This window comes from Salvelinus sp. IW2-2015, linkage group LG16 (genome assembly GCF_002910315.2).
Source record: "Salvelinus sp. IW2-2015 linkage group LG16, ASM291031v2, whole genome shotgun sequence".
Lineage (NCBI taxonomy): Eukaryota > Metazoa > Chordata > Actinopteri > Salmoniformes > Salmonidae > Salvelinus > Salvelinus sp. IW2-2015.
This window is the reverse complement of record NC_036856.1, coordinates 22,299,268-22,327,243: the sequence shown is the minus strand read 5'-3', so window position 1 is coordinate 22,327,243 and position 27,976 is coordinate 22,299,268. Positions and strand designations below refer to the sequence as shown.

The following is a 27,976-nucleotide window of genomic DNA, read 5'->3' as shown; positions in this document are numbered from 1 at the left end:
ACTACACTGAAAATTGTCCCTCTGACCAACATAGCTAGGTAGATTTCAGAGGGTCTATTTGTGAGGAATTACTGTCACCAGAGCTGGGTCCAACCCCCTGTGGAAGGCACGTACAGGCCCAGTGACTGATTACTCCCCAACTACAGATTCATCACAGCTAGTCAGCTGATTGCACTTTAAATAAGGTGCCCTTTGAAGACACTTCAGGTACCATTCACAGCAAATCCGTCTCTCCGGGATGGTCAAATCAAATGGTCTATCTGGAAATACTGCTGAGCTGAGGAGAGAGTAAATCCCAAGGACCGACCTGTGCTTCAAAAGAACATCAGCTGACCTGCATTATTAAGTAGACTGTAGGGTTAAGGGAGGAAAGACATGAATTGTTCACCTAGACACTATCAATCATAAAATAAGGCATTATACAAGTACATTCTACTTGGTTTCACAGGTGATGAACATTGCTCTTATACTAAGGCTAAGTTTATTATGCATCTCTTGAACCTTTTAACTACTTTGACCAACCCAATCACTAAATCCAAACCAGGGAAGTACTGTAATTGCTGAGTTTGCCTTTTAATTTATGAATGCAAGACAAAATTGCATTTACATTGGTTTGCATTAATTGATAAGAAAGCAAGTCAAACAGTCAATAGCGTAGCACATTATAGACATGGATAAACTGCTGATGATTGTGACAGCAAAATAATAACAAACTAATAATAGTGATTATGGAACCAAGAATGAAATATTGGCATTTTTATCTAGTTTGGTCTGAATGTGTTCAATCAATCATCATTCTGTAAATATTTGTGGTAAAACACACCATGACTCACATCCATTATGGGTTTGTGCTCCAGGCCCTGAAAACGTAGTTGGCCTCACAGTATGTTTACCCCTTTCAGAGAAAGTCCTGTAGAATTCATTTCTGAAACTCTGAGCAATCTACCACAGTGTTGGGACCTGAAATTAAGGCATTTTGTATTAACCACTTGCCCTGGGAAGTTGCATTGTACTTAAGCGTCCTAGTGACTAACACCTATTGTGATATGTGATTACTGCTACACCATACTGAACTGTTAGCTTGGAATGAAGTCTCTACAGACCCAGGAGTATAACATAGATAGTCAACAGCTTGCTCAGGGGACTGGACTCGTCCCAGCCGCCTGGAGTTGTCTAACCCTCTACCCAACACCAGTACCATGAGGAGCCAAGTTTGGATGTATTTTGGGGAAGGCTTCAACACAGTTGTCTCGGTCAAACTCCCTTGTCGTCACTGCCTTGTCGTCACGCTGTGAATGGATCACCAAAGCTGACTTGGATTCAAGGGCAGATCAGGTCCATTGTTGGGCACTTCTTTAAAGCAATCACCTCGTATGATTGTACCACTTGTAGAGGTGCATAAAAGGGATTCCAGGACAAAATCTGTGTGCCCCAAAGTCATTGAGTTTCACTTGCCTTGCCACAGCTGCCGGGAGCACACATCAGTCATATTGCTTTCCTCAGACGAACCAGAGGAATCATGTGAGGAATATAACCCCCCAGATTCCCTGTCACTCTATCACTCAGCTCTCAGCTCTCTTTAGCGCAAATGGAACACAAAGAGTATCCGTAAGGTTCCTAGGGAGCGAATGAAGACCAGTGCTGTGCTGCTACTGTAGTCTGGCCCCTGTCCTATGTGCCCTGTCGCTCACCTTTTGATCCTGCCCACCTGTTCACACATTATGGACAGGTACTGGGTGAGCTTCACCATGGCGATGATGATGGTTCCACCAATGAGGGTGCAGGTGGGCCAGAAGAGTGAATGGAACACTGCCACTCGGCCATAGATGCGTGTCAGTAGAGCACTCTCCTGCTGTTCACCTGGGTCCGTGTAACACAACACCTGCTGCTGTGTTTTCAGACGCTCCGAGATGTTCATGATTACGGTGTGCATCGCGTTGTAGTCCTTCCGACATTTGGGCACATAGAAGCACTAAGAGAACAAAGACAGATTCATTACGAGTCTTGGATGAGTTGACTTGAAATTTTACTTCTAGAAATGTTATTCAGCTGCAATGATTTTTCCTCCATTTCCCCTCTCCTCAAGTAATGTGTTGAGGGGAGTCATCTTAAGTTAATGTTGTGCAGATTCACAATTAAATACAGGCCTAATCATTTATCATCAATGAATCATTAATTGACCTAATTATAATTATTTTCATGTGGTGCATTGTGATAAAGTTATTTATTTGTAGTGAATTAGGGTGGATTAAACCATAATGTTTTCTCATTGTTACACTAATTACATGGTAGATACATATTTTATAGCACTGATTATGTACTTACTATTTATGTTGAATCATTTGATTGCACATTGCTACCACATAATTTGTAAAACCAGGCATATATTACTGTAGCTGAAGCAGGACAGTGAAATAAAGGCTTACTATTAGAAATGTTACGTTTAAGCATGTTGTAACGATCGTCTGTGATGGAAGAAGGATCGGACCAAAGCGCAGCGTGGTAAGTGTTCATGATGACGATTAATTCAAACTCAGAACACTAAACAAAACAATAAACGATGACCAAACGAAACAGTACCGTGTGGCGACAAACACTGACACGGAAGACAAACACCGACAAACCAAAAGACAAAACAGGCTACCTAAATATGGTTCCCAATCAGAGACAATGACAAACACCTGCCTCTGATTGAGAACCATATCAGGCCAAACAACAAACCCAACATAGAAACACAAAACATAGATAACCCACCCAACTCACGCCCTGACCACACTAAAACAAAGAAAACTATGGTCAGAACGTGACACATGTCCTCTGTCTCACCTTTGGGTTGGTGTCCTGTGCCTCCTCGTTGTGGGAGAGTCGGACAACCTTCCCAGATGTGTTGAGACTGACAAACACCTGTAGGCACGGGTACTTGGAGCTTTTCCAACACTCTGAGCCGCAGCTGTAGGTACAGTTAATCTCCGCCATGATGGTCGAGTTGAGCACAGTGCAGCTGGATTCCTCCGTCCACACACTACATGACATGGGGTTAGGGGTGGGGGTATGGGTTAGAATTAAATAGTTACTGACCTGCGTATACAGTTGAAGTCGGAAGTTTACATACACCTTAGCCAAATACATTTAAACTCAGTTTTTCARAATTCCTGACATTTAATCCTAGTAAAAATTCTCTGTCTTAGGTCAGTTAGGATCCCCACTTTATTTTAAGAATATGAAATGTCAGAATAATAGTACAGAGAATGATTTATTTCAGCTTTTATTTCTTTCATCACATTCCCAGTGGGTCAGAAGTTTACATACACTCAATTAGTATTTGGTAACATTGTCTTTAAATTGTTTAACTTGGGTCTAACGTTTTGGGTAGCCTTCCACAAGCTTCCCACAATGAGTTGGGTGAATTTTGGCCCATTCCTCCTGACAGAGCTGGTGTAACTGAGTCAGGTTTGTAGGCCCTCCTTGCTCGCACACACTTTTTCAGTTCTGCTCACACATTTTCTATAGAATTGAGTCAGGGCTTGTGATGGCCACTCCAATACCTTGACTTTGTTGTCCTTAAGCCATTTTACCACAACTTTGGAAGTATGCTTGGGCATTGTCCATTTGGAAGACCCATTTGAGACCAAGCTATAACTTCCTGACTGATGTCTTGAGATGTTGCTTCAATATATCCACATAATTTTCTCTCCTCATGATGCCATCTATTTTGTGAAGTGCACCAGGCCCTCCTGTAGCAAAGCATCCCCACAACATGATGCTGCCACCCCCGTGCTTCACGGTTGGGATGGTGTTCTTCAGCTTGCAAGCTTCACTCTTTTTCCTCATTATGGCCAAACAGTTCTATTTTTGTTTCATCAGACCAGAGGACATTTCTCTAAATGGTATGAGTTGCAAACCGTAGTCTGGCTTTTATGGCGGTTTTGGAGCAGTGGCTTCTTCCTTGCTGAGCGGCCTTTCAGGTTATGTCGATATAGGACTCGTTTTACTGTGGATATAGATACTTTTGTACCTGTTTCCTCCAGCATCTTCACAAGGTCCTTTGCTCTTGTTCTGGGATTGATTTGCACTTTTCGCACCAAAGTACGTTCATCTCTAGGAGACAGAACGCATCTCCTTCCTGAGCGGTATGACAGCCGTGTGGTCCCATGGTGTTTATACTTGCGTACTATTGTTTGTACAGATGAACGTGACACCTTCAGGAATTTGGAAATTTCTCCCAAGGATGAACCAGACTTGTGGAGGTCTACAATTCTTTTTCTGAGGTCTTGGCTGATTTCTTTTGATTTTCCAGATGTCAAGCAAAGAGGCACTGAGTTTGAAGGTAGGCCTTGAAATACATCCACAGGTACACCTCCAATTGGCTCAAATTATGTCAATTAGCCATCAGAGCTTCTAAAGCCATGACATAATTTACGGGAATTTTCCAAGCTGTTTAAAGGCACAGTCAACTTAGTGTATGTAAACGTCTGACCCACTGGAATTGTGATACAGTGAATTATAAATGAAATAATCTGTCTGTAAACAATTGTTGGAGAAATTACTTGTGTCATGCACAAAGTAGATGTCCTAACCGACTTGCCAAAACTATAGTTTGTTAACAAGAAATTTGTGGAGTGGTTGAAAAACAAGTTTAATGATTCCAACCTAAGTGTATGTAAACTTCTGACTTCAACTGTAGCTCTACCCAGGTGCCTTTCCAAATATTGGTGTTTGGATGCCACACAAGAGTAGTTCAACATCAAAAACAACTGTATCCAACAACACAATGAATAACATTGGATTTAATGAAAAAGGAGGAATTTTGTAGGAAGTTGCAAGGGACTGCATGATGTGAAGCAGACTGTGAATCAGTTGAATAGTAGAAAAGGGAGAAATTATTGACCACACTAGCAAATAGCAGATTATAGTGATTATCTTCAGCTGAATTCCAAAGTCTCTTAACCTTTTGAATAGCCCAGTATGCTTTATAGTGTATGTATGGATATTTGTAAATGGATCTTAGTAATCCAGCAGCGTGTGTCCCTTTTGAATATCTATGTAATCTATTTTGAATAACTTAATTTTCACTTTCTCTTATTGGATGAATGTTGCACTGCCTTTGAAATTGAAAGCCTTTTTCACTGAATCCAAATAGAAAGCTCTGTGGGGAATAGCAGCCGTTTTACATGCTCCTGGCCAATTGTGCTATTTTGTGTTCTTTTGTGCTGATCTTAACTTTTTRTGTACATAATGTTTCCTCTTATCATTTCCTATGATCGAAAAGAGCTTCTGGACATCAGAACAGCGATCACTAACCTCGACTACATCAATGAGTCAGAGGCGAATGACATACTGCTAAATCCCGGACCAGGCTCGGACCAGGCCCGAACCAGGCCCGGACCAGCCTCGGGATGAGCACTCGAAGAAGGAAGAGGCAGCGTTATAGAGGCCGGCGTGTGGGATACCTGACGAAACTATCCTATGTTTCTCCAAGTCGTGGCTGAACAAGGACATGGAAAATATAAATCTAGTTGTTTTTTCTATACATCGGCAGGACAGAATGGCAGCGTCGGGGAAACTCGACCGTACTATTTACGAGACAGTTTTCATCTATATTTTCCGTAGCAGTCTACCTACCACTACAAACGGATGCTGTCATTARCACACTCAACAAGCTGTATAAGGCCATAAGCAAACAAGAAAATGCTCACCCAGAGGCAGCGCTCCTAGTGGCTGGTGGTTTTATACAGTAGGAAAACTGAAATCCGTCTTACCTCATTTCTACCAGCATGTCACCTGTGCAACTGGAGGCGAAAAACTCAAGATCACCTTTACTCCACACACAGAGACACGTACAAAGTTCTCCCTCACCCTCCATTTGGCAAATCTGACCATTACTTTATCCTCCTGATTCCTGCTTACAAGCAAAAACTCAATCAAGAAGTACCAGTGACGCGCTCAAAGGGAAGTGGTCCGATGAAGTGGATGCTAAGCTACAGGACTGTTTCGCTAGCACAGACTGGAATATTTTCCAGGTTTCATCCGATGGCATTGAGGAGTTTACCACATCAGTCACCAGCTTCATTAATAAGTGCATCGATGAAGTCGTCCCCACAGTGACCGTACGTACATATCCCAACCAGAAGTCTTGGATTACAAGCAACATCCGCACTGAACTAAAGGCTAGAGCTGCCGCWCTCAAGGAGCGGGACACTAATCTGGACTCTTATAAGAAATCTTGCTAAGCCCTCCAACGAACCATCAAAGGAGCAAAATGTCAATACAGGACTAAGATCGAATCTTACTACAATGGATCTGCCGCTCGTCGGATGTGGCAGGGCTTGCAAACTATTACGGATTACAAAGGGAAACCCAGCCGCAAGCTGCCCAGTGACGCGAGCCTACCAGATGAGCTAAATGCCTTCTATGCTCGCTTCGAGGCTAGCAACACTGAACCATGCACGAGAGCACCAGCTTCTCCATAGGACTGTGTGATCACGCTCTCCGTAGCTGATGTGGTTAACATTCATAAAGCCGCAGGGCCAGATTGATTGTCAGGACGTGTACTCAGAGCATGTGCTGAGCAGCTGGCAAGTGGCTTCACTGACATTATCAACCTCTCCCTGACCCAGTCTGTAATACCTACATGTTTCAAGCAGACCACCATAGTCCCTGTGCCCAAGAATGCCAAGGTAACCTGTCTAAATGACTATCCCCCCAAAGCACTCACATCTGTAGCCATGAAATGCTTTGAAAGGCTAGTCATGGCTCATATCAACAGCATTTGGGACGCACAGTTTTAGCTCCTGAGTATTAGCTCCTGGGGAAGGGCTAATATAGGGGGATTATAAAGATTCCCATGCACTTTACATCATAGCCTGACTGACATTAACACAGTTTGGCTAAGTGGTGTGGTTCAGTAACAGTTCAGATGGCATATGAGCCATTATCCTTATAGCAAAAGTAAAATACACATGATGGCACATGATGAGCATCTAACAGCCGATACAAAAGGAAAAACAAACATCAGGACGTTGTGAGTGACTTGGTGAGTGAGCGCACATTACCTGTCTGAGTAGGAGCGCACCATGGTGATGCCCAGCACAAAGTACATCATCACAGAGAAAAGGATCATGCTGAGTCCGAGGAGAATAGCTCTGTCCTCCCCAGCCTTCAGTGACTGTCACTGTCTTCCTCTTGTCTAGCACGTCATACTCCCGAACCTTCTGATAAATAGTCCTGACACATGCATTACACCACACACACACACACACACACACACACACACACACACACACACACACACCACACACACACACACACACACACACACACACACACACACACACACACACACACACACACACACACACACACACACACACACACACACACACACACACACACACACACACACACACACACACACACACACACACACACACACACACCAAGTTAGGGATTACAGAATTGTAAACACACAGTGACAAGTAATTCCACCCCTAAAAGCTCTTTTTTTAACATTTACCGGGAATGTGTCATGAGGCCATCTGGCTTGATCAAATGGCATTAGCCATATCAATGCATAATCAATAGCATTTTAAGGGTATGTATTTAACTCTCTTCTCTTAGGCATGAACATGTAACGCTTTCAATCAATTATTTTCCACATTTTTCACTTTGATCATGTGATACATTTTCCCTCATGAATAATGTGAATAGTCTAAATGTCATAGCGAATAATACTGATGACTGGTAGACCTATAGATAATGAGATGTCTGGAGGCTAAAATGGTAATAGTTGTTATTGTCCCTTAGATCTTTTGTACGAGAAAGCACTTTCTGTTTTTACAAATACAAACTGACAAGCTTTTCCCTTTTATACACAATTATTGTTGCTGAAAGCTGAGTGCACAAGTTAAGTTTTGTCTGTTATTTGACTTTCAAAAAAATAAACTTTTCACAAGTGCATCATACATCTTTCCCATGATGCTTCGTGTTGTGTAAAATATTAAGGGTACCGTACCTTCTTTCACCTCCTGATCCCTGAGCTCCTTTACTTCCTGTCCAGAGAAACATCCTCCCTGAGGACACTCTGTGCCCACCACCACTCACAGAGGGCGTCACACAGGGCTGCTGAGACCACCTTCCAAGGACAGACACACACACACACACACACACACTCAGTGACCCATATGCCCCTCAGTCTTCACACGTCTGTCCTGACAGTGCCACCCCCACAGAGCCTGGTCAGGACACCCCACAGCCAAGTGACAAGAGTTTTCTCACTAAATCAATCCCATTCAACTTCTGCAGAAAGGAAAAGCCACTTTCCCACAGAGTTCAGAGCCACTCGCCATCCACTGGGATAATCACCGTCCACTGGGATAAGTGAAGGTAGAAATAATCCTTGGACTGTTTGAAGAGCTGAAGTTCACAGAGGCGGAGAGGTGGAGCGGGAGCAGCAGCAGCACTTATGCACCTGAGACACACGCATAGCGTTCATGGCACACACGCCTCCCTGTGTGCGTCAAGCCCACTCGTCTGGCACTTCATTTCCTGCCTGTTCATTTGTTATTGACTATTCATAGTCCGAGCTACAGCGGCAGGCTGGTGGAATAATGATGAGGTTTCCAGGCAGAGAGGACCTGCAACAGCATTGATCCCTTCCGACTGTTCAGCAGTAAGAGGCAAGAGGCATTCAAAGCCTCCCTACCCTGTGCCTCCTCCCCAACTTCCCTCTGTTGATTGTCATTGATGGAGAGCCCCCTAGCAACGTAGTTGCACTGGTGTTTTCAGGGAAAATTTCTAACTGCTCGGCATAGTAAGGAAAGTAGTAAGATTGCCCAGCCCCTTTTGGTTGCCTTAGATTAGGAGATTTAAAAAAATACACAAACATCCACTCATTATGTAGATAAGGTTAAAAAATACTTTTGTTTGTGTGTGTGTGCACACATGCGTGTCAGTGTGTGTGTTTGTGTGTCTTGTAACTTAAAGGCATGGGATAAGACTTTGTGGTAAATATTTCATTAACCCCTCCATAGTCCTCTGGGTCTGTCAAAGCACGCATGTACACACATGGGATCTCTGGCTGCATATTTAGGAGAGATAACAGTTCATGTGCCAATGCAAAGTAATGCATTCTGTTTTCAGATGCATGTAATTGTATTTGCCAGAGGTGTGCTCCTGTGGCTGGGTTATTTGTTGACATGTGCAACGACCCTGCTTCCACACRGTGTCAGGGGAATTCAATGTTGTGTGAATTTTCACAATGAAGAGGGGGGTTTAATAAGCCATATTAAATAAGTGTGGACTGAGACTGCTGCAGAATGTGGTGGATGTCACAGATAAGGATGGAGTCCTTTTGTGCATGAAATGTGAAAAATGTACATGTTTCAAGAGTATATTGTTCCAAAGCATATGTCTAAAAGTAAGCTATTGCCAGAACAATCTGAGATACCTTTTTTGGCCACGTTGTGGGGGAATCGCCAATGTCTATAAAARAGTAGAGCAGACATCTGCAGAGACAGACGTGGTAGATCTAACTCAAGAGTGGACAGGTTTTACTGGTGATTGACAGTGTAGATTCCTGCTGGTTGGGCTAAAGTCCTTGTAGAGCTCACAGCTAGATTTTCACCGTCTCTCRCGCCTTCATCTGTCTGGCTCAGAACTCTTACATTTACAGAATGTGTAAACTATAAAGCAATCTGCAATATTTATACATGATGATAAACCATTTAACAAATGGGGACTCAAAAGGAAGTAGGCTGTAACTGCTGGGGCTTTTATTACAGATTAGGCCAAATCCACAGAAACGGAATTATGTTTGACTCAGTTTTTTCACTTTTCACTTTAAAATGAATGCCAAACAAACTATTGATTTCAAAGTTGAACAAACCATAGAACTCTATGCACAAGAAATACTTAACAATTTCCACAGAAAATTTACAAAAACTAATTTAATGGAAGAACTATGCAAATGCAAACTTTAGTAACAGAATTACAGTAAAATCTCCCTCAGGTTTTTATGCAAACACATATTCCAAAAACTCTGTTTAAATATCTGCTCTGAATTGAGTGAGATTCACAGATGTCTGAAGAAAGAATGGGGTGTCAGCTATATGACATGGCGCCTTGAGTTTAAAAAAAAATAGGTTATTGAACTACAGTAAGTGAAGTGGATTTACATCTGGTAATGGAATTAGAGTAACGGAATTATGGTAGCAGAATTATATAATGGGTCTCTGATCTGTACTACACAGAAATGCATAATAAATAATTAGGGGGTGCTTATATAGTCTTGTTTCGCTGTATGTACAAGTGGGTAACCTGTACAGGTGTGAAATGGAAATGTGTTTTTTGCATGTCCTACTCCCCTCGAGACTCCCTCGGAGAGTGGGGTCACAGCCATGGGATTAGCCATTATCTACGGCAACCCTGGGTTGATTAGGGTTAATTGCCTTGCTCAAGGGCAGAATGACAGATTTTTAGCTTGTCGGCTAGGGTATTCGCTCCAGCAACCTTTCGTTTACTGGCACAATGCTTCTAACCCCCAGTCTACCTGCCGCCCTATGGATATGAATAATTATAGATATGAATGTCATTCTCTTCATGTTTCACAAATTTGGACATCACTGTAGACAACAGTGCAGTACAATACAGCACATCAGAGTAGAGTTCAGTAGAGTACTGTACTATACTCTACTTTTCTGTGCTGTATTGTACTGTATTTTACTCTACTACTGTATTGCATTAGACTGTACTCTATTGTGCTCTACTCACTGTACTCTATTGTACTGTGCTATCCAAACTTGTGAAATATACATCTATGATAGGTCCAGATTTGGTCCAGGTTCGTCCGTCTGTGTACGTTAACATCAAGGCCAGGATGAACTGACCCAATTTCAACTACTTTTCTACGTCCATGGACGTCSGGTGTCGGTCGGTGCTCAGTGGGTGAGGATGCTGGTTGCAGTAAATGGAAAGTGAAAGAGAAAGGCAGAGCGCGCGCGAGAGAGAGAGGGGTTGTCCAAACTCTTGGTTTGACCACCAGACAACAAACAGAAAGAAAACAGTTATCAGCTGAATATAACAGTATGCCAGTAGAAGGGACGACACTAGCGGTTGACCCGACTGTGGTTTTGTAGCCAATTCAGTTGCAGTAATTCCATTACAGATTTTGGGGTAATTCCGTTACCAATTGTTGGTAACGGAATTACGAGTTTTAATTACTTAATTTATAAACAAATTTGATATCAGTGAAATCACTATAACTAATTGGTAGGTCTACCATTGCTTCTTATGTGTGTGAACTTTCATTATCCTCCCTCCTCCTGAGAGAAACATTTGAAGCTATCTTAAAGATAAAGGCACAAGGCAATCTTTTGTAAATGTACAGAAGGTAAAAAATGATCCAAAACGAAATATAAGTGTTGATAATAGTTGGCAAGGGTCTTTATGTCAACATTATTGTGTTTTGATGTATTTCTGATACCGTTTAAGACTTTCTGGTAGATGTTTCTAATACCTCTTTTCCATCTGTTTATCCACAAATCAAAGTCTTTACTCATGCCACATTTTTTTTATGGAAAATGGTTGAAACATGTATCTATGCCTTCATTTCCCCAAAACATAGATTCTTAGCTTTCATTTGACACCCAATTTGATAGGCTCCTATGAACTTCACATGTTGGTGCTCATGAGTCCTTTTCGATGGAAATACCCATTACACAAAAGCATGGTTGCCAAGCTGGAACTTTGGCCTTCCAGTCACCTTGTAGAAAATGCAATGCCTCACCCTGCATTCTAACCATTTGCAAAGTACTAGCAACATCTGGACTATTGGTGCAGTTTTTACTTGCGCATCAATTTTACTGTGGGTTATAAACATCTTTGTTGTACCAGACCAAATGTTCAATATCAATCAATTGTTTTGGCTGTTATGATTCAACAAATTTAAATAGAGGTAATTTATTTAATGAGAATTGGATATAAATATGAAATCGAGAGACATTGTATGTTTATCAAACCTTGGGAATGCTCATGGTTTGTTAACTTTCAAACCAAGCAGTACATGTAATCTTACAGTCTCTACATTCAATAGGGTTCTCTCTAAATAAACACTTATTTAGATGGCTTCACACACTCATCAGGGGATGCCTGGGAGAAGATTCAGGGGGGCGTACCTTTGTGTCACTGTGTCTTTAGCCAAGAAACGTGATAATACTGCCTTCTGGAGCACTGACACATTGAAATGAGAACAGATTATTGCACTATCCTCAACTAACTACGTGCTGGATGTCACCAAGGCCCGCAGATGTGGCACATAGGAGGATCTAGCAGTGTGTTTGGGACAGTCCTGCATATGACCTCTGTCTTTATGAAAGTAGGATTGTTCATTAAGAGGGGTTAGTTACATGAGACCAACATACACATTGACAATGTGTACCCACAAGGCAAGTTATATACCTGCTGTTGAGTCAGAACAAATGTAGAAAACAATGCATCCTGTTTTAAAGGGGCAACCTGTTGCCTCCTAGTATTTCAGCAGTATGATTAGCTGTGTCCATAGTTTCCCATTAGCAAAGCTGACTTCATTAACCCTGTGATCTGCTCACCTCTCATATTTAACACATAATTACATGCCTAATCTTGCATGAAATTATAGAACTAATGACATCATGGAAGGTAAACATAGGACAGCATTGTTGATGAGATTAAAACATAGAGATAAAGCGGGTATTGTATCCTATTATTTATTTGTGCCTACACTTCTTAGATGCTGACAGTATTTTTGGCTACTGTGAAATAGCTCCATCTCTGTTCACAGTAGACCAATTACACTGTAGATGATTTTGAGAAATCACAGACTGATGCTTTATCTTGAGTCTGTGCCTCATGTCATGAAATAGTGACAGAAAATTCAGGAGTCTGGGTAATACGACAGATAAATTACATTAGGGGGATTCACTGGAATGTGCTTGCTCATTCTCTTGTCTGTCTCACTATAGTCTGTCTGTGCACGTGTGCAATATGGGAAGCAGCTTTTTTAATGTGTTCTACAGAGAAGGATCAATTCAAAGAAGCTGTGACACTAGTACTACGTTTAATTTACATGCTTGTGGTGCGTCATGCTCTCTTCACTAGTTTTACACAATAACGAAACAAACCTAGTCCTGTCTGCATGTATTCATTTACTGTCATCATCAGGCAATTATAATTATATTTTAATGGGAGCATTTTTCAGGTCTATTACTCTAATTAGAATTTAATTATGGAAACTTTGTCCACCGCTGGTCATCTGGGGAGGCTGATGGCTGCAGAGTGAACAAGAGCACCCAACAGCTCTGCTGTCTGGGACACATAGGGAAACACAGGTGCCACCACACACATGACCAAGGTGTGTTTTACAACCCTGATTTAAGAGGCCTACCAGGAGGCATCAGCCAGAGCCCACTATCAATGACTCAGACAGCGGATGGTGCTGACATGCAGGCGGCCGCACATACTAGCCATTCCGCTGTGTTAAGCCTTAAGATCCTGTGGYAAAACGATGTTGTTCATTCAGAAAGGTCAGCTGGGTGAAACTCCTCCAGAGCTTTCTGAACAACACTCCCTGGACACCATCATGCCTCGCACAGTTACTTTCAGATTTGTCCTTAAATGAACACCTTAAAGGCGCAGTACAGTCAAATATGTGATTTTTCTGCGTTTTATATATATTTCCATACTGAGGTTGGAATAATACTGTGAAATTGTGAAAATTATGATAATGCCCTTTTAGTGTGAGAGCTGTTTAAAAAGACCGCCTTAAATTCATACCTGTTGTGGTGGGATGGAGTTTTGGCCTGCCTGGTAACATCAGTTAATAGACCAATAAGAAACAGAGTTCCAAACTTCTCTGCCAATAACAGCTAGTTTTCAATTTCCCCCTTCCCACTCAACCACTCCCAGACAGTCCTAGCAAAATTATTGCTTGAGAAGTTTATCTTGCTAAGAAGCAATATTTGTTTCTTCTTTACCATTCTAATTAAAAACAATCACAGTAAGGTACTTAATTGTTACCAAGAAAGAAGATCTCCCAGACATGTCTTCTGTACAACACCAACAAATGTCTCTTTTGGGCTTTACTTTCCTTTAGCTAATTTTGGAGACTTAAACATATCTCCCATAGTGTCCTCAGCAGAACTCAAAGTGCCTCCAAAGTGCATGAGTCATGCAGTGAATTTAAAGTGTACCAACGGCCAGACTTGTACCATTTAAGCAAAAGAACCGAACATGGGGAACCCTGAGAATGTTTTATGGCTTTCAATAAAGCTGTTTTCTGGGAAATTGAGGGAGGTTTCTCCATGCCCTCTCTCATCTTTCTGCATTTAGAGCCAGTTGTTTACATCTAAAAGCCCCATGTCACCTTGCAGTTCTTTCCAGCTTGGCCAAGGCATTGCACCTGCAAAATGTCTCTAATTAAGCATTAACTTCCACAAAGAGAGACTTTAATGTGCTCATGAATAAAAATAAATCCACAATGCTTAAATATTAATAAGCATTACCCTGGGTCCACCTAAACTACAGTAGGTCTGCTTGCCTGTTATTGCACGAGGGGCCAGTTTGGACTAAGAGATTACTCTCTCAATGTTTACATTTTTCTTACAGTAATGGCTTGAATCCAGTATGGGATTTTCCCTCTCAGATAGCCAGTTTGTCAAGTTCAAAGTGTTGTGTGAGGGAGTGTGTTTGAATGGCAGGTTCTATACTATCTTTGGTCTGTACATTGGGGCATATTTTTACTTCTTGTGATTTAGGAATAGCAGGCTGTGGTGATGTCATGATGATTGTAATTGTGTGTTTTTTGCTCTGAGGCATCTTCAAAAGATCCTTCTATTCCTTCTGTCATTTTGATATCAATCATTCTCCATTAGAGACAAATCTGTAAGACATGAATTAAACATAACATAATAGCATGAGGACTTACAGTATGCGACAAGAAGTAACAATTCAAATCAAATGGAATTTTATTTCTCACATGCGCCGAATAAACACAGGTTGTGTACAACAGGAATACAACCTTACCGTGAAATGCTTACTTACAAGCCCTTAACCAACAATGCAGTTTTAAGAAAATAGAGTTAAGGAAATATTTACTAAATAAACTTAAGTAAGAAATTAAAACTAAAATGTAAAAAAGTAACACAATTAAATAACAATAATGAGGCTATATACAGGGGGTACCGGTACCAAGTCAATGTGTGGGGGTACAGGGTAGGGGGGGTAAAGTGACTATGCATAGACAATAAACAGCGAGTAGCACTACCCTCTGTAGCGTCTTACGGTCAGATGCCAAGCAGTTGTCATACCAGGCGGTGATGCAACTGATCAGGATGCTCTCGAATGTGCAGCTGTAGAACCTTTTGAGGATCTCGGGATCCATGCCAAATCTTTTCAGTTTCCTGAGGGGGAAAAGGTGTTGTCCTGCCCTCTTGACGTCTTTCTTGGTGTGTTTGGACCACCCTGCCAGCTTAGTGGAGTCTGCCACTAGCATAGTCAGTGTAGTCAGCTCAGCTATCCCCATAGAGACCGTGTCTGTGCCTCAATCTAGGTTGGGCAAAACTAAACATGGCGGTGTTCGCCTTAGCAATCTCACTGGAATAAAGACCTCCATTCCTGTCATTATTGAAAGAGATTTTGATATCTCACATCTCAAAATAGGGCTACTTAATGTTAGATCCCTCACTTCCAAGACAGTTTTAGTCAATGAACTAATCACTGATCATAATCTTGATGTGATTGGCCTGATTGAAACATGGCTTAAGCCTGATGAATTTACTGTGTTAAATGAGGCCTCTCCTCCTGGTTGCACTAGTGACCATATACCCTGCGCATCCCGTAAGGCAGAGGTGTTGCTAACATTTACGATAGCAAATTTCAATTTACAAAAAAAAATTGCTGCGATTTTGTCTTTTGAGCTTCTAGTCATGAAATCTCTGCAGCCTACTCAATAACTTTTTATAGCTACTGTTTACAGGCCTCCTGGGCCGTATACAGTGTTCCTCACTGAGTTCCCTGAATTCCTATCGGATCTTGTAGTCATGGCAGATAATATTCTAATTTTTGGTGACTTTAATATTCACATGGAAAAGTCCACACACACACTCCAAAAGGCTTTCGGAGCCATCATCGACTCAGTGGGTTTGTCATACATGTCTCCGGACCTACTCACTGCCACAGTCATACTCTGGACCTAGTTTTGTCCTGTGGAATAAATATTGTGGATCTTAATGTTTTTCCTCATAATCCTGGACTATCGGACCACAATTTTATTACGTTTTCAATCGCAACAAATAATCTGCTCAGGCCCCAACCAAGGATCATCAAAAGCAGTGCTATAAATTCTCAGACAAGCCAAAGATTCCTAGATGCCCTTCCAGACTCCCTCCACCTACCCAAGGACGTCTGAGTACAAAAATCGGTTAACCACCTAACTGAGGAACTAAATTMAACCTTGCGTAATACCCTAGATGCAGTCGCACCCCTAAAAACAAAAAACATTTGTCATGAGAAACTAGCTCCCTGGTATACAGAAAATACCCAAGCCCTGAAGCAAGCTTCCAGAAAATTGGAATGGAAATAGCGTTACACCGAACTGGAAGTCTTCCAACTAGTTTGGAAAGACAGTACCGTGCAGTATCGAAGAGCCCTCACTACTGCTCGATCATCCTATTTTTCTAACTTAATTGAGGAGAATAAGAACAATCCAAAATAAATGTTTGATACTGTTGCAAAGCTAACTAAAAAGCAGCATTCCCCAAGAGAGGATGGCTTTCACTTCAGCAGTGATAAATTCATGAACTTCTTGACGAAAAGATCATTAGAAAGCAAATTACGGACTCCTCTTTAAATCTGCGTATTTCTCCAAAGCTCAGTTGTCTTGAGTCTGCACAACACAGCCAGGACCTAGGATCAAGGGAGACACTCAAGTGTTTTAATACTATATCTCTTGACACATTGATGAAAATAGTCTTGGCCTATAAACCTTCAAGCTGCATACTGGACCCTATTCCAACTAAACTACTGAAAGAGCTACTTCCTGTGCTTGGCCCTCCTATGTTGAACATAATAAATTGCTCCCTATCCACTGGATGTGTACCAAACTCACTAAAAGTGGCAGTAATAAAGCCTCTCTTGAAAAAGCCAAACCTTGACCCAGAAAATATGAAAAACTATCGGCCTATATCGAATCTCCCATTCCTCTCAAAACATTTTGAAAAAGCTGTTGCGCAGCAACTCACTGCCTTCCTGAAGACAAACAATGCATAAGAAATGCTTCAGTCTGGTTTTAGACCCCATTATAGCATTGAGACTGCACTCGTGAAGGTGGTAGATTACCTTTTAATGGCGTCAGACAAAGGCTCTGCATCTGTCCTCTTGCTCCTAGACCTTAGTGCTGCTTTTGATACCATCGATCACCACATTCTTTTGGAGAAATCGGAAATCCAGATTGGTCTACACTGACAAGTTCTGGCCTGGTTTAGATCTTATCTGTCAGAAAAATATCAGTTTGTCTCTGTTTGTCTCTCATCCAGTTTGTCTCTCATCCACAGGTTCCTCAAGGTTCCGTTTTAGGACCATTATTGTTTTCACTATATATTTTACCTCTAGGTGATGTCATTCGGAAACATAATGTTAACTTTCACTGCTATGCGGACGATACACAGCTGTACATTTTGATGAAACATGGTGAAGCCACAAAATTGCTCTCTCTGGAAGCCTGTGTTTCAGACATAAGGAAGTAGATGGCGGCAATTTTTTTACTTTTAAAAGAGATTTTACTTTTAAAAGAGATGCAAGTTCTAGGTCCCAAGAAACAAAGAGATCTTCTGTTGGATCTAACAATTCATKTTGATGGTTGTACAGTCATCTCAAATAAAACTGTGAAGGACCTCAGCATTACTCTGGACCCTGATCTCTCTTTTGACGAACGTATCAAGAATATCTCAAGGACAGCTTTTTTCCATCTTTGTAACATTGCAAAAATCAGAAACTTTCTGTCCAAAAATGATGCAGAAAAATGTATCCATGCTTTTGTCTCTTCTAGATTAGACTACTGCAATGCTCTACTTTCCGGCTACCCGGATAAAGAACTAAATAAACTTCAGTTAGTGCTAAACACGGCTGCTAGAATCTTGACTAGAACCCCAAAATTTGATCATATTACTCCAGTGCTAGCCTTTCTACACTGGCTTCCTGTTAAGGCTATGGCTGATTTCAAGGTTTTACTGCTAACCTACAAAGCATTACATGGGCTTGCTCCTACCTATCTTTCTGATTTGGTCCTGCCTTACATACCTACACGTACGCTACGGTCACAAGACACAGGCCTCCTTACTGTCCCTAGAATTTCTAAGCAAACAGCTGGAGGCAGGGCTTTCTCCTATAGAGCTCAATTTTTATGGAATGGTCTGCCTATCCATGTGAGAGACGTAGACTCAGTCTCTACCTTTAAGTCTTTATTGAAGACTCATCTCTTCAATAGGTCCTATGATTGAGTGTAGTCTGGCCCCGGAGTGTGAAGGTGAACGGAAAGGCACTAGAGCGATGAACCGCCGTTGCTGTATCTGCCTGGCCGGTTCCCCTCTCTCCACTGGGGTTCTCTGCCTCTAACCCTATTACAGGGGCTGAGTCACTGGCTTACTGGTGCTCTTCCATGCCGTCCCTAGGAGGGGTGCGTCACTTGTGTGGGTTGAGTCACTGAAGCGATCTTCCTGTCCGGGTTGGACCCCCCTCGGGTTTGTGCCGTGGGGGAGATATTCATGGGCTATACTCTGCCTTGTCTCAGGGTAGTAGGTTGGTGGTTGAAGATATCCCTATAGTGGTGTGGAGGCTGTGCTTTGGCAAAGTGGGTGGGGTTATATCCTGCCTGTTTGTCCCTGTCCTGGGGTATCGTCGGACAGGGCCACAGTGTCTCCCGACCCCTCCTGTCTCAGCCTTCAGTATTTATGCTGCAATAGTTTATGTGTCAGGGGGCTATTTCTCCTGTCTTATCCGGTGTCCTGTGTGACTTTAAGTATGCTCCCTCTAATTCTCACTCTCTCTAATTCTCTCTTTCTCCTTCTCTCTCTTTCTCTCTTCTCTCGGAGGACCTGAGCCCTAGGACCATGCCTCAAGATTACCTGGCCTGATGACTCCTTGGTCATGCTGCTGCTCCAGTTTCAACTGTTCTGCCTGTGGCTATGGAACCCTGACCTGTTCACTGGACGTGCAACCTTGTCCCGGACTCTCTCTCTACCGCACCTGCTGTCTCTAACTCTGAATGATCGGCTATGAAAAGCCAACTGACATTTACTCCTGAGGTGCTGACCTGTTGCACCCTCTACAGCCACTGTGATTATTATTGTCTGACCCTGCTGGTCACCTATGAAAGTTTGAACATCTTGGCCATGTTCTGTTATAATCTCCACCCGGCACAGCCAGAAGAGGACTGGGCACCCCTCAGAGCCTGGTTCCTCTCTAGGTTTCTTCCTAGGTTTTGGCCTTTCTAGGGAGTTTTTCCTAGCCACCATGCCTTTACATCTGCATTGCTTGCTGTTTGGTGTTTTAGGCTGGGTTTCTGTACAGCACTTTGTGACATCGGCTGATGTAAAAAGGGCTTTATAAATAAATTTGATTGATTGATGATAGTTTATTGGTAATATGGAAACCAAGGAACTTGAAACTCAACACGGTCCATTACATCACCGGATCCAGTTGCAGAGGGAGGTGTTTAGTCCTAGAGTCCTTAGCTTAGTGATGAGCTTTGTGTGCACTATGGTGTTGAATGCTGAGCTGTAGTCAATGAACAGCATTCTCACATAGTGTGGTGTGAGATTGAGATTGTGTCACCTGTGGATCTGTTGGGGCGGTATACGAATTGGAGTTGGTCTAGGGTTTCCTAGTTGATGGTGTTAATGTGAGTCATGACCAGCCTTTCAAAGCACCTCATGGCTAACGAAGTGAGTGCTACGGAGCAGTAGTCATTTAGGCAGGTTACCTTCGCTTTCTTGGGCACAGGGACTATGGTGGTCTGCTTGAAACATGTAGGTATTACAGACTCGGTCAGGGAGAGGTTGAAAATGTTAGTGAAGTCACTTGCCAGTTGTTCCACGRATCCTCTGAGTACACGTCCTGGTAATCCGTCTGGCCCCATGGCCTTGTGAATGTTGACCTGTTTAAAGGTCTTGCTCACATTGGCTATGGAGAGCATGATCACACAGTCGTCTGGAACAGCTGGTGCTCTCATGCATGCTTCAGTGTTGCTTGCCTTGAAGCGAGTATAAAAGGCATATAGCCCATCTGGTAGGCTTGCGTCACTGGGCAGCTTGCAGCTGAGTTTCCCTTTGTAGTCTGTAATAGTTTGCAAGACCTGCCACATCCGACGAGCGTCAGAGCCGGGGGGTAGTAGGATTCAATCTTAGTCTTCTATTGACGCTTTGCCTGTTTGATGGTTTGTCTGAGGGCATAGCGGGATTTCTTATAAGTGTCCGAATTAGTGGCCTGCTCCTTGAAAGCGGCAGCTCTAGCCTTTAGTTCGGTGCGAATGTTGCCTGTAATCCATGGCTTCTGGTTGGGATATGTACGTATGGTCACTGTGGGGACGACGTCGTCGATGCACTTATTGATGAAGCCGGTGACTGAGGTGGTATACTCCTCAATGCCATCGGATAAATCCCAGAACATATTCCAGTCTGTGCTAGAAAAATATTCCTGTAGCATAGCATCTACGTCATCTGACCACTTCCGTATTGAGCGAGTCACTGGTACTTCCTGCTTTAGCTTTTGTTTGTAAGCAGGAATCAGGAGGATAGAATTATGGTCAGATTTTCCAAATGGAGGGTGAGGGAGAACTTTGTACGTGTCTCTGTGTGCGGAGTAAAGGTGGTCAAGAGTTTTTTCRCCTCTGGTTGCACATGTGACATGCTGGTAGAAAGTAGGCCACTAGGAAAGCCGCTTCTGGATGAGCATTTTCTTGTTTGCTTATGGCCTTATACAGCTCGTTGAGTGCGATCTTAGTGCAAGCATCGGTTTGTGGTGGTAAATAGACGCCTACGAAAAATATTGCGCACCAGCCATCACACACCAGCTGTTATTGACAAATAGACACACACCCCCACCCCTCGTCTTACCAGACGTAGCTGTTCTGTCCTGCCGATGCATGGAAAAGTCAGCCAACTGTATATTATCCGAGTCGTCATTTAGCCACGACTCAGTGAAACGTAAGATATTACAGTTTTTAATGTCCTGTTGGCAGGATAGTCTCGAATGGAGCTCATCCAGTTCATTCTCCAGTGATTGCACGTTGGCTAATAGAACAGATGGTAGAGGCAGGTTACTCACTCGCCGACTAATTCTCACAAGGCACCCCGATCTCTGCCCCCTTTATTTCCTTATTTTCTTCATGTGAATGACGGGATTTGGGCCTTGTCTGGGAGCAACATTATATCCTTCGTGTCAGACTCATTAAATAAAAAATCTTCATCCAGTTCGAGGTGAGTAATTGCTGTTCTGATGTCCAGAAGCTCTTTTCGGTCATAAGAGGCGGTAGCATCAACATTATGTACAAAATAAGTTACAAACTATGCGAAAAAACACAAAATAGCACAATTGGTTAGGAGCTCTTAAAACGGCAGCCATCCCCTCCGGTGCCAATCTTTATGCTTGCATTTATTATAGTAAGAAATCATGGTAAGAAATGTAGTTGTTTTTGGAATGAAGTTTATACACTATTATTTTTGTAATGAGGCAAATAGAGTGAATAAAGATCACATCACATAGCATCTGTTTATATCAAGAAGGGATGTTGTTAATTTAAGACTATTAGGACTCTGCTTTTTATGGGAGAATACATAAAGCTCAAATTAACTCTTCATATATTTTTSATTTCATTTTTGGGGCATCACATACTGTAGGATATCATAGCCCAGACAGTAGATGTTCAACACATTTTCTAAAATATTTGGGTCAAAGGACACTGTTAAAGTAGAAGACAATAAACACATGTAACTTCTCCATATACACTGGACCATCCATGCTTGGTGATTCTACACAGAGATTATATTCTATAATGTTAATTTAATTTATATTTTTTAAGTGCATATCCTTGTTTGTTTCAATGTTGATAAAAGTACACAATCACTCCTAATTTACAATCATGTGACATCATGAGACTAAAACACAAGTAGGTTCCCATTGATCATGGTTGGTCTTTTGGGACCATTCGTAAGCACCTGGCTATAACAGGAACAGGAGTTAACACGTTGGAGTAAATATTAAACAAAGAAACCTTTGAACAGTCCAACAGCATGATCACTCCATTAATAAATGCATCACGAAAGACACACCTGCTGAAAGAATGAGTGTGGTCAATGTAAGCAATGTCATTGTAAATATTTGTCTGAGGGTGAGTGCACTCAGGTGACTCGGGCTCTTCGTGGTAAAGCCCTGTCTGTTCTGTTTCATCAAGCTTTCAGCCTTTTATAACCATGCAGTAGAAGTGTAGCCAGACTGAGGGTAGCCCTAACCCTACCCTGAGTATAGAAACAGCTTGAATCTCACCTTTGGTCCAAAGAGGGAAGAGGGAGTCAGAGTCAGGGGTCAGTGTTTCTGTTGAGTTATCCAACATGGCCGCTCGCTACACTACCACTGGGACTTCCCATGCAGTGTCTGCCAGGATATTATTTGACAGCGACTGGCAACAAGATTTACACACCACTCTTGTGAATGCAGTCTGAGCATTTGTCAATATTGTTGTGAGTGGAGAGAGGTGGCGCCSGGCAGCAGCCATCAATTGGTGAATGTTGTGGTGTTCCTCAGGCAATGCCTCAAGGCAGGAATTCACTCTGCAGGCTGTTAATAACACTCATTCAGGCCCATTTACAGAGGCCCCGCTGCAGCAACAAGGTAATGACACTCCAACAATGACCTTATATCACGACTGGGACAATAATATGCATCCTGAAAGCCTCATATCCCTCACTATTTCTACTACATTCTGAAGCACAATTGCCTCTGTCTCAACTGTCCTTGTCAACTGGTTTGCTATCGAGGCAAAGGTTGAATGAACAATTTTTTTTTTTTATAGCGCCCTAAAGCAAATTAGCAACATGAATAATACGTCTCTTGGAAAAGTTTGGTTGATTTAGTTCTGAACTGCAGCTCTTTGTTTTTGCTTGTCAGAAGTTCGTAATGACTGATTCACAGTAATTTGCAGAGTCTCTCAGGAATTAGCCAATTATACCATCCTCTATTTCCCATTAGTCATACAGCACTTATAGTAAATACTAAACACAGGTAGAACACAAACAAACCATCCCATCACCTTCTCTGCACCTTCTCATCATCATTTCTTCTTTTATGACCATGTATATTGTTTTTTATTTGGAAGTAACTGCTTTTTCGGTTTGTCCCTAGATATTTCTCCTCCCACTCAGCCATTCTCAGAATCTCTATCATTAAAYGCACCATCCACCAATTAATAAACTATCTGAGCTCCACAGCAGTAATCTACTCCACTCTGTCTTTTGTCACAAAATCTATTTGATATAGTTCAGTATTTACACAAAAACGTTTTTTCTCCTGTATTACCCAAGAAAAGTTTGACTCAAATCACTACCCCAATCCCTCAAACAGTGGCAATCAGAATTACGGAAAGATGCCACAGTATCTTGCGTAGATTCCAGGAAAAATGCAGAATAAATGCATGAATTAATGGTTTGTTGAATGAGTGTGTGAACGAATGCATAAATMAATGATTGTATCTAATAATACTATGTATACCCTTTCACAAAAGCTGTATCAGATAGCGTGATATTATAGGGTTTCATTGGTGATTGATGTTATTTTAAATAGATCTTCACCTCTTTTAAAAAGGTCACTGGCAACATGTGCCTTTCTGTAATACCATTGGGCCATGGCGGCATGACTCTGTGGGCAAATACTCAAATGGTCTGCATGTTGGACAGGAATTCCCCTCATAGCAGAGCCAAACCACAGCATGGCGGGCGGCAGCTGACTCTTAACAGTGCAGGGTGTATACTGTGAAGAATGCACTTATTTCTTTGCCAAAAGGTCTGTCAGGAGACCAAGACACCCCTCTGTGTAACACAAGAACAACAAATAACCCACCAGCACTTGTCGCTTTGATATATAAAACCCAGGGCTTTCCGAGAAGACATTGAGCATCAGGTGGCACACAGAATGCACACTGCACAGACAGGTGTTGTCATATGCTAAAACTGTGTGGCTATCATAGTGGACATGTTCATCACCCCCCACATTATGCCCATCAGAGAAAACCCATGATGTTCCTCCCTCAAGAGGCAGAAAAGATTTGGCATGGGCCCTCAGATCCTCAAAAAGTTATACAGCTGCACCATTGAGAGCATCTTGACTGGCTACATCACCGCTTGGTATGGCAATTGCTTGGCATCCGACCGTAAGGCGCTACAGAGGGTAGTGCGTACTGGGCCGAGCTCCCTGTCATCCAGGACCTCTATACCAGGCGGTGTCAGAGGAAGTCCCCCAAAAATGTTAAAGACTCCAGCCAACCAAGTCAGACWGTTTTCTCTGCTCCTGCACTGCAAGCGGTACCGGAGCGCCAAGTCTGGGACCAAAAGGCTCCTGAACAGCTTTTACCCACAAGCCATAAAACTGCTGTACAGTTAATAAGATGGCTACCCGGACTCTTTGCATTGACCCCCTTTTTTTTGCACTAACTCTTTTGGACTGACTTTATGCACACTCACTGTACTCTACCCACACATTCACACATACTACAATGACACACACACTCACACAGACACACTTTCCCACTCTTTCTCGCTTTTCACATGCGCTACTCTGTTTATTGTCTATCCTGATTGGCTAGTCACTTTTACCCCTACCTACATGTACATATTACCTCAACTACCTCGTACCCCTGCACAATGACTCGGTGCCAGTACTCCTTGTATATAGCCTCGTTATTGTTATTTTGTGTTACTATTTCCTTTTGTTATTTAGCACATTTTTCTTACTTTTTAACTCTGCATTGTTGGGAAAGGGCTCTTAAGTAAGCATTTCACGGTGAAGTCTACACCTGTTGTATTTGGCGCATGTGACAAATAAAATTTGATTTGAATTGATGTCATTGACTGTTTCTGGAGTGCTATTTCTGTCTGCTGGCTGTGCAGTTGGCACATGGCACAGGCACAGGCACCTGACTGTTTACTCAGAATGGCCTTGAGACAATCTTCTTTCCTTTGTGTTATACGTTAAATAACATACCTTTTTAAGCTATTTGATAAATGAACTGTACCTAATAGTAACAGTGAAGACAGTATAGACAGCTGTATTGCATATCGGGGACATATGAAGCAGCCCTGCTGTGTAGTTGCGCTCCTTGGACTGCTCTTGTACAGGCATACACATGTTTTTTATTGCATGTATTATTTATCATTTTTCATTAAAAGTGATAACYTCTTTGGATTTTTATCAAGAATCCTTAAGAGAAGGATAACTTGGCTTTGAAAAAAAGAGGTCGTAGTTTGACCATTACTGTATCTATTCACCAGCAGGCTTTTTTTTTTTGTATATCATTTACTCCTCACATGACTGAATATAATTGAGCTACAGTACCAACCCCAGACGAACAAATCCATTCAGAATCAGTTTAGAGTAAGAGGCAGGCAGGCAGGAGGCATTACCTCGTCTATAGGCTATATTTGCCTGAAGCATTKATTTCCCCGGCTGGAGTGACAGAATGGAGCGTTAATGATGTCTGTGGTGAGAGTGCTGGCGTCTCCCCCGCGTACTAAGTGCTAATGGGCTGTGCCGCTCTGGATATCTGGGCAGACTGTGCAGTAATGCCACGTTTAAAACACCTGGGAACTCAGAAATATCCGACTTCAGTGCATTCAAGACAATTGTGAACTCAGAAAAAAAGAGCGCCGACTGGGAAAATTGTTTTGAATGGTCATCCTACTCGGAATTCTAAGTCGGAAACTAGGTCATCTTTCTAGAATTCTCCGACCTGAAGATCACTGACGTCATGATTAGATCTAGTTTTTTCCCGAGTTCCCAGTTGTCTTGAACGCACCATAAGAGGACTGAAAATAGAGCCACAGCTGCACCTGGCGGATCGCTGTCATTCTAAAGGTCAGCGAGTGACRTCACTCTGGGTCAGGAGGTCAAGTCAGCGTCTTACAATGACAGACCAGAGGAGAGGAGGCACCTTCAAAGTGTTCTTTAAGTCTAATTAACGATGAAGAGGAATCCTAAATGTGAGGGTAAAAAGTGGAAAACAGTATCTCTTTCATATCTCCAGGCTGTTAACATTTTGCATGGATGCACATAACGGCATTTATACTTTCTCTCTCTCTGCCTCCTTTCAAGCAATCAAACAAACTCACACAATGACAGTGAAATATGGCATTGCCAATTGATGGAAAAGCAGCAACAACAAGAATACATCATACAACACTGGGCTGATGGAAGGCAAACCAGTTACATGTCTATCAGTGATTCAATTAACAGTTTAAGAGAGTTTTCATCTATCTATCTAGTCCCCCAAAGCAGTTGGAGACGGCAGTTGAAACAGTGTTTTGTTTTGGTGCTGAGACTTTGTCAGGTCCTACCTTTAGGCGTCCAGATTTTGCTGCAAATTTCTCTTATTGATAATCCCATACCAAGTTGAGGACAGGAGAGACTGTCAGCAGTTGTTTTAACTTTTCTGCAGATGTCCTATTGTTGAAGCCAGTTTCTGCGGTAGGCTATTAGTGACATAGTCCTGCTAACCCCTGTTGTAAGCCTGTGTGCTCAAAATGTTTGACATACCTTACAGAGCCATACGAGTGACAGGCACAATGGACTATCCCTTGCTCATGCTTAAAAGTATTTGGTGTGTGTGTGAGAAAGAGAGAGAGAGTCTGTGTCTTTAGAGTGGATATCTGGCGGAAGGAATGTCGTCTGAATATTGTCTCTTCAAGATTTTATATTTTGGACTTCTAGTTTGGATCTTTTGTCAGGAATCTGTTTAATATTAATAAACACTTTTTCACTGCAGAAATTTAGATTTAGTCATACATTATAAAACAGAGATAGCTAGAAAATATATCTAAATACAAGCGTATTTAAGCAATCCCAAACGTTCTAACTTCCTACTGTACCCACTGAACGGGGTATACTGTGAGGTGCATAAACACAGTGCCATGTACGATGTGAGGATGCCTACACTCATTCCTCTACTGCCATCTAGTGTTAGAAGTACACCAATGCAATCGTGAGTTACAGGAGACAGTACAATTGTGCTCCAGGAAGGACACTGTTCTGGAACTGAACATCAACATGAACCCAGATTCATAAGTGGCTGTATGTCAGGTATATATGATTGGAGTCTCAAAACTACTTGTTTTTTGTCTACACTCCTAAAATCAGTCTTGTTGATGATCTATTGTAAAATAGATCTAAATATCAATGGGACTCCCTGCTAAAATAAAGGTTAAATAAAAGATAGAAAAAGTCCTACATGAAATTGTGATTACACAGTGGAAGTTACAGTGTAACTTCTACATTCCTCATCATGTTTGTCCTCATTGTTAATCTATTAGTACCCTCTTGTTAAGCACTGATCTAGAGTAATAGCATAGGACAGCTAGACTGAACAAAAGTTAATGAACAGGAGCCACAATCACAGATAAAGTCTATGGGTAGTCATTTCTTCAAAAGCTGAAAGGCTAAATAGAGAAAGAAAGACATAAGCTCACCCCACTCTCCCTTGGTGTCGTCTGGTGTAACTGTCTTGTTTCATGGCGTTGTACTCTGGCAGGGCCTCCAGTGTTTTTTCCAAGAGGGAAGAAATAGAGGAAGTTCTTACGTTAATGCAGGAAGGTTGCTAGTAAGAGCCATGGTAACAAATTGTATTCCAAGCCAAATTTGCCAGTGGGCATTTGTCAGTGGACTTTGACCATTGTCTGTCATTGTTGGT

The 27,976-nt window shown here is 42.1% G+C and overlaps 1 protein-coding gene across 1 annotated transcript; it reads right to left on the bottom strand.

Annotated features, from left to right (window-relative positions):
- Positions 1-549: 549 nt before the first annotated feature.
- On the bottom strand, positions 550-27,976 carry s100p (S100 calcium binding protein P). Its single transcript, XM_070447601.1, is given in 6 exon segments — positions 550-1,972; positions 2,827-3,022; positions 7,053-7,165; positions 7,167-7,224; positions 8,012-8,131; positions 27,756-27,976. Coding segments are annotated over 6 exon segments (816 nt in total). The 5' UTR covers positions 27,800-27,976; the 3' UTR covers positions 550-1,687.